We start from the raw sequence: 19,332 nt of genomic DNA on the forward strand, positions 1-19,332 counted from the left end.
AAAATAAAAATAACTCCAGACCGTTTTAATGACTTTGATTAAATAAGAGGTGTTGATTTTGCATAAAGATTGTCAAACAGTAGCCTATCACCAATTATTAAACTCACCAACAGAAAAATAAATAAACATGATCTGATTGCGATATTTCAGTCAGTCTGTTTCCCTGATGCTGTCTTTGTTTATTTCTTCTTTATTTCATTTACAATAAATTTTTATCTAGTAATTTTTTTTTTTAATCTCAAATTCTTAAACCAAAATAAACTCATCACATGCTACTGAAAAGTTTAAAAGGGTCTATTTGCCTTGATAAATTTACATTTAAAAAAAAAAATAATCAATCACGATGTGATTACATTCTTTTCTGCTGAATAATGGTTCCGAACTAAACGTGACGACACATTCCATTGATCAGCCCAGCCAGTTAAACTGGTCAATCAGCTGGCTTGAGTTGTCAGCCAATCAGTGCTCTTGAATAGTGCCTTTTATGTCCGTCAGCCTATCAGCGAGCAGGATGAAGATGCCCAGCTTGGTTTCGGCCAATCAGAGACCAAAGGCGTTTTAATGCGGCGTTTGAATTTTAAACCAGAGGTTTCAAAGCTAGCGTCTAGTAGCGATCGTGAAATAAAGCGTAAAATAAAGTTCAGAAGTAGAACTTAAAGATTGTGTAAATCTCACCGGAGAACCGCGGCGGAAGGACAGGATGAGGAAGAGGTAAGAGAGAGTTTAGAAGTCTAAAGATTTGTTTATGTATAGATTAGTGTATGCATTGTGCTAGTGTGTTAGCTTCAGTATTTCGATTCTAATGTTTTATTAAAAATTGTTTTTAGGTTAAAAATGGTGGATATTTTAGTGATTTGTTTATTTTTTAAGATGGATTTAGCATTAGCATGCAAGTTATGAAAATACTGCGATTTATAAACCCTCATCTTTAACAAGCCGTTTTCCAGAAATATTAATGCTAATCAATAATTCTGCTATTAGTGGTATTATTATTCAACAACCCAGACAGCAATCAGTAATGCTGCACATTTATTGATCATTTAGTTATGACTTATTTGTTATATGGATGCATTAAGTATAAATGTCTATAATGCTGTTGATTTGATTATTAATTCATAAGATAAATACTAAAAAAAGGCTAACTCATTTTACTATACTGTTTAAAATACAACACTGTCTGATATCTGAGTCTTTAAATGGCATCTAAGATAACAGAAGCATGTATTCATTAAATATGAATGTGTGTAATTTCAGTGAGATCCATGCTGCAGAGTCTGTATCATGTCTGAACCAGGCTCTGAACGAGCTGAAGGACATCTGGGAGGAGATCGGGATCCCGGAGGACCAGAGGCTGCAGCGCACTGATGCCGTACACATGCACATCAAGGTCAGTTCAGGTCATCTGCATTTCTCATTGACTGGAGAATAGAGAAACCGGTTCAATGTGGAATTCTTGGCGATTGCAGAACCTGCTGGACATGATGATCGCCGAGGAGGAGGGCTTGAAGAAGCGCTTGCTGAGCAGCATCGAAACATGCAGAAAAGAGCTCACCGGCCTGTGTAATGAACTTCAGGTGGAGAACTGTCAGGTGAGTCATTAGATGGATGATGGCATAGTAACAGCCTTTTCCCTTTTAACTTCTGGATGTTTTGTAAAGCCAGCCAATCAGATTGGAGATATTGTGTGCTTGGCAGGAGGAGGACGGTCTGACGATGCTGCAGTTGGAGAAGGATCTCCGTACACAGGTCAAGATGATGCTAAAAGAGAAAAGTGCTCGTCAGAGTGAGCTGAAATCTCTGATTCAGCAGGATCAAGATCTGTGTGACATCCTGTGTGATGACCTCTTTCCCATCCATCCCGAACGAGTGCCGTCACAACAGCAGCTGCAGAACTACAGACAACACATCAACGCCCGCAACCAGGAGAAGGTCAAACACACACTAACACACTTGCACAGCTGTCTGGCTTACTGTCTTTATTTTTTTTAGTATGTGAAATAGTATTGACATGCTAAGTTGAATATATTGGAAATGTATGTGGTTTTTAAATTTCCAATTATTCAATAATAAATTCATATTAAAGTCACAGTTTATATATACATTACCGGTCAAAAGTCTGGAATAATTGTTTATTTTAATGTTTTTAAAAGAGCTCTCTAACGCTTACCAAGACTGCATTTATTTGGACAAAACCACAGTAAAAACATGAAAATAGCTGTTTTTCTGCCACTCTATTAATTTAGTAAATCAGAATATATACCAGCTGTCAAAATTCTGGAACAGTTAAGATTTATTAATGTTTTTGAAAAGTCTCATGCTCAGCAAGGCTGCATTTATTTGACCAAAAATACAATAACACAGTAATACACTGAAATATTGTTATAATTTAAAATTAGTTTTTTATTTTTGAATATATTTTGAAAAGTAATTCATTTCTGTGATGCAATACTGAATTTTCAGCATCATTCCTCCAGTCTTCAGTGTCACATGATCTTTCAGAAATCAGTCTAGTATATGCTGATGTTTTTTTTTATATCCAATGTTGAAAACTGATGTGCTGCCTAATATTTTTGTTCTAACTGATACACCACGATTCAAATGTTTGGGTAAATTAAGATGTAAAAAAAAGAAAGAAATACTTTTATTCAGCATGGATGCATTTAATTGATCAAAAGTGACAGTAAAGACCTTTACAAAAGGTTTCAAATAATTGCTGTTTATTAAGCTTTCTATTCATTTAAAGAATTATGGGGAAAAAAAATTGTTTACAGTAAAACCCACTTATTAAAATAACAGCACCAATAATTGAGCAGCATATTAGAATGATTTCTGAAGGATGAATAGAGTGCTAGTTTGCTTCTCTGCTTATGAAATTATAACCAGATTGGTTACAGGAAGCGTGCTTGTGTGTGTTCACAGGAGCGTCGTCATGCCGAGTTTGTGGAAATGAAGCATCAGATCACAGTGTTGATGGAGGATTTGGAACAGCATCCGGACACCTCCTTTGAGAACGACGCCGTGTGTGAAGATGAAGACGCTTTCTGCCTTTCTGTGGAAAACCTCAGCTCACTGAAAGTGTTACTGCACCAGGTACACACACACTTCACACACTTATTTTTTAGCTGTTGGTTGTAACCCAAATGCTGTCAACTAAAATGAGAAACAAAGCTGGAGAATCTTGGTCCAACTTAAACAATCAAATAAAAAATGATGAACCCTCTCACAGTATGATTTATTTACTTATTTATTAAGCAAGGATGCATTTAATTAAAAGTAGCTAAGCCATTTATATTGTTCTAAAAAAATTATATAAAATAAATGCAGTTTTTCAGAACTCCGTTCAATCCTGAAATTATGCATCATGATTTCCAAAAAATAATTAATAAAATTTTATAAGAAATTTTTCTTAATGTTAGATTGATTTCTGAAGGATCATGTGACACTGAAGACTTGAGTAATGATGCTGAGAAATCAGCTTTGCATCATGGTGTCATGACATCAATGATCATTTTTGATGTCAGTGTTTTGTTTTTCAGCAGGTGAGATGTCACTGAGTAATGGTGTGTGTGTTGTATTTCAGCTGGAGAGCCGTAAAGCTGAAAGTGAAGCGCTGTGTGTGTCCATCCGTGGTCGTATTGCGGAGCTGTGGGAGATGTTGCAGGTTTGTGAGGAAGAAAGAGAGGGAGAGAGTCTCACACAGAACACCCACACTAGCACAAAGAGCAGACTGAATGCAGTAAGTACACTCACCTGTCACTAAACTAGGTCACATTGTTTCTGCTGGAGTTCGAAACCATCCCTCACACTGTATTTCTCACTCTCTCACAGCTGCAGGCAGAGCTTCAGCGACTGGAGGAGCTCAAAAATAAAAACATTGAGCATGTAATTCACACAATCCGATCGGAGATTGCCAAGTTTTGGGAAAAATGTTACTACAGCCCAGAGCAGAGACAAGCCTTCACTCCCTACCACAGTGGTATGCTAACAGCTAGTTTCTTGACTAAATCCCAATTTGCATACTTCAGAGTAGAGAACACTTATTATTTAAGGAATATTTAACCAAAAAATGAACTCGCCCTACGACCATCCAAGATGTAGATAGTTTTGGAGAAATTTAGCATTACATCACTTGCTCCTCAGTGGATCCTTTACAGTTGAATGGGTGCCATCAGAATGAGAGTCCAAACAGCTGGTAAAACATCACAGTAATCCACAGCACTCCAGTCCATCAGTTAACATTTTATGAAGTGAAAAGCTGCGTGTTTGTAGGAAACAAATTCATCAAGGCATTTTAACTTGAAACTAGCCATTATTGCAAATATGAGTCCATAATGCATAATACCCTTCCTCCAGTGGAAAAAGTCCATCACTTGTTGTCCTCTCGCATCAAAAACTCTGAAATGTATATATTTTTGGAGGTATTTTGAACACCTTCACATGAATACTTAGCATGATTCTGCTTCAGGCGAGACGACTTTTTCACTGGAGAAAGCAATATTATAAATCGAGGACTTGTATTTTAGCCAGAAGCAACGGTTTGAAGTTAAACCGTCTTCATGGATTTGTTTGTTACAAAGAGATTTTAACTTCAAGACAGTAATTGATGGATCTCTCATTCTGACCCATTCACTGCAGAGGATCCATTGGTGAGCAGGTGATGTAATGCTACGTTTCTCCAAATCTGATGAAGAAACAGACTCATCTACAACCCGAATTCCGGAAAAGTTGGGACGTTGTTTAAATTTTAATAAAATGAAAACTAAAGGAATTTCAAATCGCATGAGCCAATATTTTATTCACAATAGAACATAGATAATGTAGCAAATGTTTAAACTGAGAAATTTTACACTTATCCACTTAATTAGCTCATTTAAAATTTAATGCCTGCTACAGGTCTCAAAAAAGTTGGCACGGGGGCAACAAATGGCTAAAAAAGCAAGCAGTTTTGAAAAGATTCAGCTGGGAGTACATCTAGTGATTAATTAAGTTAATTGATATCAGGTCTGTAACATGATTAGCTATAAAAGCTTTGTCTTAGAGAAGCAGAGTCTCTCAGAAGTAAAGATGGGCAGAGGCTCTCCAATCTGTGAAAGACTGCGTAAAAAAATTGTGGAAAACTTTAAAAACAATGTTCCTCAACGTCAAATTGCAAAGGCTTTGCAAATCTAATCATCTACAGTGCATAACATCATCAAAAGATTCAGAGAAACTGGAGAAATCTCTGTGCGTAAGGGACAAGGCCGGAGACCTTTATTGGATGCCCGTGGTCTTCGGGCTCTCAGACGACACTGCATCACTCATCGGCATGATTGTGTCAATGACATTACTAAATGGGCCCAGGAATACTTTCAGAAACCACTGTCGGTAAACACAATCCGCCGTGCCATCAGCAGATGCCAACTAAAGCTCTATAATGCAAAAAGGAAGCCATATGTGAACATGGTCCAGAAGCGCCGTCGTGTCCTGTGGGCCAAGGCTCATTTAAAATGGACTATTTCAAAGTGGAATAGTGTTTTATGGTCAGACGAGTCCAAATTTGACATTCTTGTTGGAAATCACGGACGCCGTGTCCTCCGGGCTAAAGAGGAGGGAGACCTTCCAGCATGTTATCAGCGTTCAGTTCAAAAGCCAGCATCTCTGATGGTATGGGGGGTGCATAAGTGCATACGGTATGGGCAGCTTGCATGTTTTGGAAGGTTCTGTGAATGCTGAAAGGTATATAAAGGTTTTAGAGCAACATATGCTTCCCTCCAAACAACGTCTATTTCAGGGAAGGCCTTGTTTATTTCAGCAGGACAATGCAAAACCACATACTGCAGCTATAACAACAGCATGGCTTCGTCGGAGAAGAGTCCGGGTGCTAACCTGGCCTGCCTGCAGTCCAGATCTTTCACCTATAGAGAACATTTGGCGCATCATTAAACGAAAAATACCTCAAAGACGACCACGAACTCTTCAGCAGCTGGAAATCTATATAAGGCAAGAATGGGACCAAATTCCAACAGCAAAACTCCAGCAACTCATAGCTTCAATGCCCAGACGTCTTCAAACTGTTTTGAAAAGAAAAGGAGATGCTACACCATGCAGGGTTTCCGCGGGGCATTAAAAGTCCTTAAATGGATTTTGCAAAAATTAAGGCCTTAAAAGGCATTAAAAAGCATTAAATTTGATTCCTACAGGCATTACATTTTTTTTTTATAGTTTTGAAGAGAATTTTATATCAATTTCTTTGAATATAGCCTTCATAATTAATAATTTTATTTGCTTTCGGTTTGGTAATTGGTTTCGGCCGGAGCAAAATTGCCGTGATACGGAGGTGACGCGGGCGGCGGGCATTTTGTACAGCGGTGGACGAGGTCTGAGGAAAAATGGGAAAGTGCAAATTCCAACTGAAGTGGCTGGAAAACTAAAATTTCAAGACATGGTTGCAGCCTGTTAGTGGTAAAAATGATGAAGGATTTTGCGGTGTTTGCAGAAAAGCATTTAAGTTGGGGACAATGGGAATTGGCGCCGTAAAATCCCATATGCAGTGTGACGGCAACAAATCCGCGGTAAGAGCAAAACAGCAAACTACTATGTCTAGTTACTTTGGCGTGACCGACAAATCTACAAGTAATAACGTTACGACGACAACTGATGCTGTCACCACCGTTTGTGGAGCAGCTAACATTACCACAGCAAAATCGAGCGATATTCGATCAACGTTTGGCTCGAATGCGACTTTGCAGGCAGAGGTGCTCTGGTGTCTGAACAGAGCTGTCCATCTTCTCCGAGAGGCTTCTCCGTAAACAAGGAAGTAGAGACATGCAACATAAAAGAAGAAACTGTTGAGGACCAGAGACTTGTCTGTGACCAAGTGCATGCTTTAGGGGGGGTTCTCAAAGTGTCCCTCACAAAGGAACTACTGCATTCTGTAGCCTCAGCCAGGACCAGATACAGGATCTACCTTGATGAGGAGAGGAGGAAGAGAGAGGGTGCCATGCGTGGACTAAAGAGAAAAGCTTTGGAAGATGAGTTGGAAGAACTGAAAAAGAAAAAGGGGTGTCGACGGTCATGTGCGCCAGCCTTCAGAAGGACGGCGATCAACTAGCTGAGCAGGCCAAAAACAAATCGAAAACGCTCATGGCTGAAATGATAACAAAATCTAATACTCTAAGGAGGAGATTCAAGGAAAAGTGCTGTGAATTGAAAAATGTTGAGTCAGAGTTGGAACTAAAATCGACTGAATTAAGGCGCATGCCTTAATAAACTTATTTACACAGTAAATGAATGTGCAATTTCTATAGCTCTTGCTTACATGTATGTACTTTGAATACATAAAGTTCCAGCATTTAAAAAGTTGAGCTTATTGAAGAGCTGTTTTTGTGATGATAAAATTATAAATACAATAATTCTCTTTTTGCTAATTTTGAAATATCTCCAAATAATTTGACAATTAATTAAGCTGCCTCCTGAGCCATTTCTAATTCGGTTCTGAGTTATATAATTTCATGATTGCATCATCATCAAACTGGATGGTTGCAATTAATAATTTGCGACATGTCTATTTAAAATAAAACGATTATATCCGTATATAAAATATCCGTGTTAAGTCATGGGTCGTGTATGGCATTAAAAATTTTAAAAATGGCATTAAAAAGGCATTAAATTTAATTTGAAGATACCTGCAGAAACCCTGCCATGGTAAACATGCCCCGTCCCAACTATTTTGAGACCTGTAGCAGAAATCAAAATTGAAATGAGCTCATTTTGTGCATAAAATTGTGAACTTTCTCAGTTTAAACATTTGCTATGTTATCTATGTTCTATTGTGAATTAAATATTGGCTCATGTGATTTGAAAGTCTTTTAGTTTTCATTTTATTCAAATTTAAAAAACGTCCCAACTTTTCCGGAATTCGGGTTGTACATCTCGGGTGAATTTTAAGCAATTTTTCAAACATTCCTTTAAATTTGATATTGCATTATATTTATGGTTTGTAGATAATATCAGCCCAAAAAACATGGATGCATACTTCAACAAAAAAACAGAAATACAATTCAGTTTATGCACCTAGACAGAGCTAATCTTATTCTAGCATATTGATAAAATTTGTACTAGTTTTATGCAACTAGGAATTAAGCATTAGGTAATAGTGTTTAAAATGTCTTTCTGGGATTTGATGTAGTTATTTTGTGCTGTTAGATGATCTGGATGAGGAGGTGTTGCGTGAACACGAGCTGGAGTTGGAACGTCTGAAGCAGGATTATGCTGAGCATAGAGAGCTGTATGACGCCGTTATCACCTGGAGCAGCAACTGGACTCTCTATCAGGAACTGGAGGTGATGAATCAATCATAATAGACACTAAAAGTGGTACTTGAGGCAAACTCATACACCTAAACTTTAGTCCAAGTCTGCAAAACTACAAGCACATTACTTGCTTTAAACTCTATCTAAAATATCATTTTTAGAAATGTTAAAATAGCTGAGAATAGGTGTGATGTTTTGCATGTTCTGTGAAATGGTGCAATGGTTTCAAAACCTGTGTGTAAGCATTTTTTTTTAAAACTGCAAAGATGTTTTTGAAATTCAGTCTAATCATGGTTTGTCGTCTTTCTTTCTCCAGAAAAAAGCCACAGACCCATCTCGCTTCAACAACAGAGGAGGAAACCTGCTAAAGGAGGAGAAACAGAGAGTCGACCTGCAGAAGAGTTTGCCGAAGGTTCGAGCCGCTCTTTAAGTGAACTCTGAAGTTTGTTTGACTGGAATGGCTTGTAAGCTCATGTTTGTTTTCTCTGATTGGATAGCTGGAGAAGAGTCTGAAGGCTCAGATTGACCAATGGGAAGTGATTCATTGTAAAGAGTTTCGTGTGAACGGGCAGCCGTTTCTGCAGTATGTAGAAGACCAGTGGAACCGACACCATATGGAGAAAGAGAGAGAAAAACAGGAACGAGTATGAACAAATTCTTTTCTTGAAATTACTACTTCTGAATTAAATTTTATTTCGAGAATTAGTTTCTGACTTGAGGTTGGTGCTGTGCAGCAAATGAAGAAAATGAAGCAGACGGAGGAAGATCTGCTCTACGGCACTATCATCAGAACCCCAACCAAGAGAAGACACGCCGCCGGGACCCCCACACCTGGGAAAACACGCAAGGTACCCGCGACCAGTATGACTTTACCAGTGCCCTGATGCCAGTGTCAATAGCATCAATATAAAATAATGTATTCTATTGCAGTATAATTTTATAATCCTAGCAGATGTACACTACACTAAGGCCTGGTTTCACAGACAAGGTAAGGTTAAGCCAGGATTAGGCCACAGTTCAATTAGGTATCTTTTATAAGCATGCCTTGGAAAATAACATTACTCGTGTGCATCTTGAGACAAAACAACGGCACTGACGTATTGTAAGATCAGTCAGTGCAAGTTTCTCAGTTTAGTCTCGTCTGTTAAACTGGAGGTAAATGAACCCCCCAAAAAAAGGTATTACACAAACCTATATTAAACAAAACTGTGTATAATTAAATGTATTTATTTATTTTTAGCTGACCTCTAGCTTGTATAGCTCCACCCCAAACACGACTCTCCGTTCCATATGCTCCTCCCCTTCTTTTAGACCGCCCCTTTCCTCCAGCAAGGTGAGTTATGCGGTTTAAACCTGTTATTATATATTAATTTCTATTCTAATCTTTGAAACTGTGAACGGCTTGGCCACTAGTTGAGTGCACGGACACCTGCCCATGGCCGAACCCCTCGCGGTTTGGAGAGGAACAAGGAGAATATTCCCCATCTGAGCGGAGCTTTGGGCATGATGGCCAGCAGCCCTCAGAGAAATTACTCCATTACATCTGTGGCCTCCTCCTACTCCGAGTTTGCGGTACGTTAATTATCCTGCAGTTAGCAGTCTAGACTCCCAGGCAGCAGTAATGTAATCAAGTGATAATTCTGCCTTCTGTTATAGAAGGACTCTGAATCCACTGCAGCGTCCAGGTCTGTAAATTAAAAAACGTTCACTGTCCCTCACACTAACACACACTCTTCTCGTCTAACTCGACTAACGGAGGAGGGTCTGTGTTTTTGTGTGCGCCCGCTTTCAGCTTCTAACAGTGAAATGAGCATTTGGAGATCAAAACACAACTAAAATACAATCTGCTGTTTTTAAGGACCCTATGAAAACATAATTGTAGGTTTGACATTAAAAATGGCAGACTGACAGATTATTTCATTGGGGCTTTAAGGATATGAAAGTTTTTCTCTCAGTATTGCTCTCCTGGATCCACAGATTTGAATTATTTATCTGCTGTAAACAAACTCTCACTATTCATTCGACCATTTACAAAAACCGCACACAGTATTAAGAACCACAAACTTTTGAATGGGGTAATTTTAATAATTTCAGCATTTTTTTTCGTCTTGTGGACTAAATGTAAACATCTTTTATGTAACATATCTTACTCAGGACAGTACTAAATAAAAAATAACATGCATTAAGTATGATCTCCTTTTTTTTTTTTTTTGAAAATTATTCACATTTTCACAGATTCTGCAAGGGGTGCCCAAACCTTCGAGCCCCACTGTAAGCTTTATAGAAAAGATTAACCTTGCAGAGGGGTTTATTTCATGCTAAAATGAGAACTCTCCCTCGAGGTGTTCCAAACTGAACACCTGCTGGTAGCCATTAACTTCCAAAGCCACTGTTTGGTTGTCAAAGTTCTTCAATATATCTGTATTGTTCATTATAGGGTGAACTTCCCTTTAAGATGGGTGAAAGATGCATAAACATGAAGGGTTGTGGTCTGTCTAATGGTAATATGACTTCATATTTGTGTGTTGACTACAGCGGGAGCTCTCAAACGCTTCTAAATCCAACGTCAAAGCTGGAGTTCTGAACTCTACCATCACACGATGATCAACGATGGACTGATGGGCGTCAATGAAGACAAACAAAAACTTTTATGGAGACAGTGAATGTAAATCATTTTGACTTGAAGAATTGTAAATATTTTAGTTTTGCTTTTTACAATTTTTTTTTTTTTTTTTTTTTTTAATTTTCCTTTTATGAGTTTTAAACAAGTGTTTCTGTCTTTGAGCTTGACTTCACCTGCAGTTTTTATGAAACTAACACTGATCTTAGGCCTCTGAGATGGGTTTTTATCTTTTATACTCTAAAATCACGATGGCATTTAGACTTATTTCAGTTTTTTTTCTCTCTAATTGCACAGCACACTTAAGTTTATTTAGTTAGCATCTCTCCTCTGAAATTGCTGCTACTGTTGTGGTTGGCATCTTGTAAATAAATGTTTGTTTTCATGGGGACATTTTGTACTTTTGGAAGTGTTTTTTTTTTTTTTTTTTTTTTTTTTTTTTTTAGGATGTATGAGAATGAACACTGGATGAATACTAAATGTATTTCATTTTATTTGTATTATTCAAAAGGTGTGCCTGAACAATAATCTTAAACAGCTGTTGAGCTGAAGATATACAACAAAAATTAAAATAGGAGTTTTTGACCCATAGTATCTGACCAATCCAAGACATCTATGAGTTGAGTTTCTCTATAAAATAAACATTATTATTATAACTTACAAAATGCTTATGCTACCACTTTATTAAAAAAAAAAAAAAGTTAAATGTTTTCAGTTATGTACACTTGTGGGTTTAAGATACTCTGGTACTATGATACTGTTTTTCTTGTTTTGTTTTTGTTTTTGGACAAAAAACAGGTAAAAAAAAGTAGCATTATTTGAAGGAGACATCTATCTATCCATTATTCTATCTGTCGTTCTAACATTTTTGCCAACAAAATAACATATAAAATTAATGTTAAGAGTACTAAAACAATGTTTTCAGGACTAATATTTATGTTTATATAAATATTAAGTTAATTTAAGATATTTAATTGCAATATTTGTTAGAACAACCTTTTTGATATTTGGCTTGTTCTTCTGTTTAATAGGGTACGCTGTGACAATTTACCCCATTTAGTTACGCTATTGGGGCAAGTTGTCACAAAAGCACAAAGCTCTTATCAAACTTTTGTTCAATAACTTTTTTTAATGGTTAATAACCGTGGAAACGACTATGTGCCACGACTTCGTGTGCCTAAATCAGCCCTGAGAAATATTTAGTGTGACAACTAGCCTCTACTCCCTTATTCTCGTGTGTGTGTGTGTTGGTGCTTAAGTTGCATGGCGGGGGTGGGACTCCTGTATTCAGATCTTCATCAAACGCAGAGGAAAACCCAGACTTTAGATCGGATCTAAACCCGCGCGCGCGTCAGAAGCGATCGGTTCCTGCGCGTGCATCTGACGCTGTAATGCGCGTTAGTTGATGGATGAAAGTGTGCGTGTGTATGGGGTGTGGTTTATGCATTTGATTTGCAAACTAAGCAATCATCGTGTCGATCGTCGCGTACCTTGCCGTGACCAAAGACGTGTGATAAGAAGCGCGACACTTTCGTCGCCCCCCTTGACGCGTGAGAAGCTACGTGACGTCATGCGCCTTGTCGTTTTTAATATCTTTTTGTGTGTGTGTGTGTGTGATTTTGTCAAATGTCTTAAGTGCTGTAGGTAAGTGTTTTTTTGTTTGTTTGTTTTTGTTCGGAGCAAAAAGAAAGAAAAACCTGCATGTTATAACAATTTAGCTCCTCCAAATCCCCAAATATTTCATAATCTTCAGAATGCTGACAAAAATATGATTACACTGCAGTATATCTAATCAATGAACTTACAATGTTATTTAGAAGTGCACATGTAAAACAACCAGGAACAACCAATTCACAGCTTTCTTGTAAGCATCATATATAACTAATGGCACCAAGATAAGGACAGTATAAAGCAAAAAGACAACATTTGTATAAGTTTAAGTGTTTTGTCCACCAGAAAACATAAATTGAAAAATGGCTTAATGCATTAATAGTTAAATCCAAAGGCCAAATTCGAAATTAACAATGGACCATGGGCCATGAATAAACACTTCAATCATGTAATGTTTTAATAATTTAGTAGTTTAGAAATTATAATATTGTATAATATTCATATATACACACATTACAATTTTTTTTAAATGATTTCTCCAAAGTTGGCCTCATTTTACAGATATTTTATGTTCTCATTCATAAAACACAAACACATCAAATAGTTAACTATTGTCACAGTGTGAACTCAAATAACACACAATTATCCATAAGCAAGCATTCAGTAGCATCTCAGGAAATTATGAACAGGAGCACAGGTGACTGCTTTAAAAATGCATCCTAGCACTGGAGAGAGAGCTGAAAGAATCACACAGTGTAGTACAGTATAGTAACAGTACTTTATTACAGTTACAGTGTTCTGAATTGATCTCACTAGTGTGCACTGGGCAGGGAGGTTGACTGTACTGTAAATTATAATGAGTAAACCTTATTTTAAAAAAGCATGCAAACCGATTGCCTTGAAAAAAAACAAGTAAAGTGAAATAAGAATAGTAATTTGTACTAGCAAAGGTTTATTTATAAGTGTTGTAAACTTACACGCAAGTTCTTGTAACTCAGAATCACTATTTTCAACAACTAAATTAAGTACTATACTATGTACGTATTTCAAACAACTCATTTAAATTTAGCTAAATCAAGTAACATTTCCTGCGACTTGGAATTTCTAAGTTGTATTTACTTGATTGTATTTACTTATTGACCAATTGCCTTAAAAAAAAGTTACCGTTACTCTAGTAACTTAAATGCTTCAAAAATCTATTACAAATTCATGACAACAATGTTCTATTCTTCACAGACATAATTATCCTAAATCAAATGTAGTGACAGTTCAAAGTTAAAGATGATATATTTTTTTCAATGTAGTTTTAACTTGTATTACAAAATTTTTGAAACAAAGCAAAAACAATCTGCTTTTGGTTATGTTAATCAATGGAGGTAGCGGTACAATGATTTTAAATATGAATTGGAATTGGAACAATGAATTGGCCACGCAAGTTGCCAATGTTTTTTTTCTGTCCCAAGTCAAGCATCATATTGTAGGTAGGGCTGCAACTAACGATTATTTTGATAATCGATTAATCTGTCGATTATTTTTACGATTAATCGATTAATCGGTTTATGTACTTATATTTTAGTTTTTCCCATTTTGTCCCCCAAGTAAATTATTAATAAATGGTCTTTATCCTTCAGCATAGATTTTTAAGAGATTTTAACAATTTTGCACTGTCATATCCTAATCAAAAATAAACCTGGAGTTGTTTTATTGTAATCCTTTGTCGAACTCTTCTGCAATCAGAACACTGACCCATACTCTTTCACAAGGAGATTTAAAATAATGTTTTCACCATGGCAGTCCTTAGAGCTCCTAAAGTAGTTTAACATCCCGAACGAAGCTTATTAAGGAATCTTTCAGAACATATTTTCACGGAGAATAAGGATAAAACAGAATAAAATTGCAGTGCATTGTATTTTATTATTTACTGGGAAACAACTTTATAGCTTATGCTGTGAAATTGTAAACAATCCTTCTAATAAAGTGCCAGTGGCATGAAACCTGAATGGAAATCACAATTTAAAGTAAAATCCATCAGAAGGTTGTCCAGAAAAAAAAATTGGACAGTCACACACAAAAAACCTGCTGTGTGAAAAAGAGCAGTGAATACTTAGAAAAAAAAAAGTGCATTTCAAATATCTTTAAACATTTACCTCTCTCATTCAGTCATAATTAGGCTGCACGACTGAATTTTGAACTGTTAAACGACAAACTGATCACAGAACATGTTTGTAAAGCTTTAATTGTTAACTGTTAAAAAGCAATGTTATCAGCTTTTACGACTAAACATTTGCAAACAACATTGTACTGGAGAATCTGCACAAATAAAAGTCTTAGGGGCCGTTCACATATCGTGCCTAAAAACGCGTGGAAAACGCTAGGCGCGCCGCTTTCTCCTCCTTTACAAAGCACTCGGGCAGAAGCGCCCCTGAGGCGTCTGCCTTTGCTAAGCAACCATGACATGCTCTCTCCTTGAAGACGCGGAAATTTCAGCAAAGGATAAATGGATTTGCAGCTCAAAAAAATCGCTTGCAGTAGCTCTGCTACTAAATTTATTTCAAAATGGGAATCCATATACAGCTATGATCAGCTGTTCCTTTCATCTTGACTGAGCTTTTAACGTTGTTACGGGAAAGGATGAAGCTGATTGGTTAGTTCTTGTCACATGACCCGCGATGCGCTTGCAGCATTCTGAAAAGTTGAGATGTTTTTAACTCGACGCGGTGCGGTGTTGGAAATAACGAACTTGAGCGCGCAAAAGACGCGATATGTGAACGTCCCCTTAAACAGTTCAGTAGTGCAGAGTTTACAGGTTACTCTTCTTTTTTGAAGGCTCAAAGTAAAGTACTCCCAGTCTCCCACATCCCGCTAAATGCTGCAGAGACGCTGTTCGGGAAGCACGTGACATAAAACGAGGCCAGCTATTGGCTATTCGCTACTTCTCCAGCTGTACTGGCTGAGTAAAACCTCCGGTGGCTCATTACTGCCACACTTTGGTCACCGCAGATTTGAAATATGCACGAAATGAGCCGCTTACGGCAAATAAAAGTTATTTAGCAACGAATCGATGACTAAATTAGTTGACAACTATTTTAATAATCGATTTTTATCGATTAAATCGATTCGTTGTTTCAGCTCTAATTGTAGGTGTTCTTCACAGTATCAGGGTAACCCACATGTAGCAGTGATGCAAACGTAGCATATTGTGGTCGGGAAGCAAATGTTGGAGGGAGACCCTGGAGACTGTTCTTTGCAGTACTACCCTGAACAATGATGGCAGAAGACACAGGGTCAAGATTTGGAGAAGTACTTCATCGTCAGTGATAGTCAGCAAGCCAACAGATACTAGTGCCCAGACTGCATCAACAGACACCTGTATAAAACCAAATAAAAACAATATTAGCAGGGAAATGTGGATGATCAGTTTTCAGTGTTTTCTGCCATAACATTGGGTTAGTTTACCCAAACTTGAAAGTCATGTCATCATTTACTCACCCATGACTTTTAGTTATTTTCAGAACACAAATAAAGACATTTTCAGTGAAATCCCAGAAATTTCTGTCCTTTAACTGAATGTCTATTTACCCAAAATTTTAGACAGTTGATCATATAGCAATCACGTCTCTTTTGAAGACTTGAGCCAAACCATTCTTAATTCTCAATGCTTAACCATTCCATTCTGTGCTAATACGGATATGGTTTAATTTTTCACTGTCGGGCTGTTAACAGAGCTCTTTTGAATGCAACATAAACGTGTCAGTCGTTGCCCTAGTAATGCAATAGTTAAGATATCGAACCTGATGTAAATAGCACCAACGTTATGAAAGATTAAATATTACTTTTAATTTTAATATTACCTAGTTTACTTAACTCAAATAGCATGTTGCCCAGCTACAGAGAAACTGGTGGCTAGGCAAAAACAAACGACGAACCCTGAGCAGTGACTATCATCCAGGCTTTCTACAGCACGTTCAGTGTGTTCAGATAAGAGTTCTGGATCAAGAACAGTTCATCCGACCATGCCTAACAGAGTTCAAGTGGAAATATAACTGAAAATGCTCTTTACAATTCATTGAACAGTTTGTCCCAAAAAGTTGATTAATCAGCTCCATTCATCTAGATTGATTTGATGGTTTCTTGGGTGTCAGAGATTTGGGTTAAATATCTTCATTCATGTCATGAAGATGCACAGTTTTTATGGAATAGAATGACAGGAGGGAGATTAAATGACACATTTTTCATTTTTGATTGAACTAGGTATGTAATCAACATTAATCTTTATAAAGGTATCTCAGTAATATACCAGCAAATACACAGGTATTTTTTCTAAAATGATGTGCTTCTTTAAGGTGTTACTAACTATGAGAACTTACCAAGCAGGTTAGTTGTAGAAGTGTCCGGGGTGATCATGAATTAAAACAGGTAGGCCTCAGATGGGTCTGTAGTTCTGTCAAATCTGCATTTTTAATTAGTTAAAAAAGAAAAACTAAGTTTAAGAAATGAAAAAATTACAATAGAAACATGTTTTTCAAAGTGTCACTAAAGAAGTCATTGAAGTCAATAAATGCTGTTTATTTTAAATATTATTAATAAATATAATAAAAAAATTAAACATGTGAAGTGAAGTGTACTCTTAGATATGTGCAAAGAAATACATTTACAAATATGGAAATACCGTTAAAGGTATTCTGGAACTGCAATAAATTATTAGAAATTACAAATAAAGCATAGCACATGATTGAGTCAAAAACTGCTCTACTGCTGTTGAAATACCTCACCTTTATTATACTGAGGCCGGTGATCACAAGACCGCTGCTCAGAGAAGACAGCTGACACAAGCTTTTTTTCCTAAATATGAAAAATAATTCTTCATATAAAGGCAAGTTCCACTAATGTTGTGAATTGTAGAACAAGGACACATTCATTCCTTGATATTTGCATGTTTAACAATAGAAATAAATGTTCTATACATCTCTATTTGAGGCCTCAGTAATAAAACCAATTCAAAAGCAGCATTTCTTCTGTTACAGTACTCAGTGTTTTTAACACAGCAAAGAAAAAGTTACTGCAAAACAACAAACTCATTCAGTTTAAACCTTATATGTCTGATCACGTAATGACTATGATTGTGTTAAAATGATGAAAATAAATTTGTAAACTGAAAAATGCCTTTAACCTAAAAAGTGGCCAATGCCTCACAGTTTTATAAAATTATAGAGGAAATTTTGCAAAAGATTACTGTTAACAATTAATACTATAAGTGGCACATAAAGATCATATTGACGACTTCTTGCATGTTCTTGAATTGTTCCTCGGAATTTACATGCTTTAATTTTTAACTAGTAAAACATTTTTCAATTTGAGAAAATTAAATAAAAAAAAGTCTTTAAAAGTTTTTACCTTTAACCAAATGTGCCACAAGTTGTGTATTTCTATAGTTTTTGTTCTAATAGCAGAATAGCAAAGATCGTTGCTCCCTGTTAGCAAACACTGGTGCTGACAAGGAGCTAATGTTAGTCAGTTCAAATTAGCAGTTAACTTACCTTATTATTATTGTTTAGATGTAATCAATCATTCTTTGTCCAGAGGTGAAATGTAAACAGTCTTTCTACTTCTTAGTTTCAGCAAATTCGACGCAGCTTCAAAACTTTGCTTGCTGCCATGCTCACCCATATAGATAAGTCTATGTGCTCACTGTCCTTATTTCTTCTTCTGTTGTTTTGATCCTGTTGCGCATTTAGCGCACTGCTGCTTCTCACTGGTGAATTAATGTCATCGGTTTTTTTTTTAGCTACTTGAATATTTTAAGAAAGAATTACTCATTGCAGCATGTTGTTTTATTCGCCTTAAAATTAGCTGTAACTTAATAAAACCTAGTAAGTATAACAACTAAGTAAAGATAACTTATTATATTTAAGGAAGCTAAACTATTGTAGTGTGTGTATTTGTACTGTAGGTTTTGTCATCTGAGGCCAAAGTTTGATATTGATAGATGTAAGGGTTTTTGACTGGAGAATTTGATTTTGACATGGAATATTGCACAAGTTTGTGGCCTAATGGTTAGAGACTTGGACTACTTACAAGAAGGTAGCCGGTTCGAGTCTCGGTTCTGGCAGGAGTTGTAGGTGGGAGTGAGTGAATGAACAGTGCTCTCTTCCACCCTCAATACCCATGACTGAACTCAATACCCTGGCACTGAACCCCCAGTTGCTCCCTGGCGCTGGATCTGTAGCTGCCCACTGCTCCGGGTGTGTGTTCACTTCTCACTGCTGTGTGTGTGTGTGCACTTGGATGGGTTAAATGCAGAGCACCAGTTCTGAGTATGGGTTACTTGGTAAATGTCAGGACTTTCACTTTCAAATAGGCCTAATCCATATAATTTGGCTCACTCTAGTGGACAAAATGTATATCACAGCTTTTAGCCTCAGGTTATGTCATCACATAGGGTCTAGGCTTTGATAATAAAATAAACTGCATAACAGTTTTTTTTTAGCGCTCATTATGAATCACTTTTCAAGCAATATCACCTAAAAATCAATTTTAAATCATGTAAGTCTAATCAGTGACTAACATTTAGTGTCCAAATATATTCACAGTTACAGCTTAAATAAAATAATACAATAGTAATATAGGCTAATTTTAATCTGAGCACATATGAACTTATTGGTAATGGATAATACAACACGTCTCTAAAGAAAAAACGATCACTATACATTAGACCTCATTTCTGAAAACTAGATAATTGTATGATCAGCAGATGATTATAATTTTAGAGTTCAGGGTTTTTTTTTCATGTCATAAAGCTGCTTATTACAA

At 36.7% G+C, this 19,332-nt stretch overlaps 1 protein-coding gene and 1 long non-coding RNA gene across 2 annotated transcripts; one reads left to right on the top strand and one right to left on the bottom strand.

Moving 5' to 3' along the window:
* Nucleotides 1–538: 538 nt before the first annotated feature.
* Nucleotides 539–11,302, top strand: LOC132133470 (protein regulator of cytokinesis 1-like). Its single transcript, XM_059546315.1, has 14 exons — nucleotides 539–711; nucleotides 1,255–1,387; nucleotides 1,467–1,589; nucleotides 1,696–1,929; nucleotides 2,920–3,090; nucleotides 3,581–3,736; nucleotides 3,829–3,976; nucleotides 8,185–8,321; nucleotides 8,608–8,703; nucleotides 8,789–8,935; nucleotides 9,026–9,139; nucleotides 9,532–9,624; nucleotides 9,705–9,863; nucleotides 10,827–11,302. The coding sequence occupies exons 1-14, from the start codon at nucleotides 701–703 to the stop codon at nucleotides 10,893–10,895; spliced, it is 1,791 nt and encodes a 596-aa protein (XP_059402298.1). The 5' UTR covers nucleotides 539–700; the 3' UTR covers nucleotides 10,896–11,302.
* A 4,360-nt stretch (nucleotides 11,303–15,662) lies between these two features.
* Nucleotides 15,663–18,176, bottom strand: LOC132133282 (uncharacterized). The gene is made up of 4 exons (XR_009429140.1): nucleotides 18,060–18,176; nucleotides 17,295–17,364; nucleotides 16,886–16,972; nucleotides 15,663–15,889 (listed from the first exon to the last, which is right to left on the bottom strand). It is a non-coding gene; the product is annotated as an uncharacterized LOC132133282 (long non-coding RNA).
* Between the last annotated feature and the right edge of the window lie 1,156 nt (nucleotides 18,177–19,332).

Source organism: Carassius carassius, chromosome 50, assembly GCF_963082965.1.
Source record: "Carassius carassius chromosome 50, fCarCar2.1, whole genome shotgun sequence".
Classification (NCBI taxonomy): Eukaryota; Metazoa; Chordata; class Actinopteri; order Cypriniformes; family Cyprinidae; genus Carassius; species Carassius carassius.

Excerpts from the sequence above, each read along its gene's own strand:
- LOC132133470 (XM_059546315.1), top strand. Across the intron at positions 1,590-1,695 it reads TTCAGGTGGAGAACTGTCAG|GAGGAGGACGGTCTGACGAT; the intron begins GTGAGTCATTAG and ends TGTGCTTGGCAG. Across the intron at positions 9,864-10,826 it reads CCTCCTACTCCGAGTTTGCG|CGGGAGCTCTCAAACGCTTC; the intron begins GTACGTTAATTA and ends TGTTGACTACAG.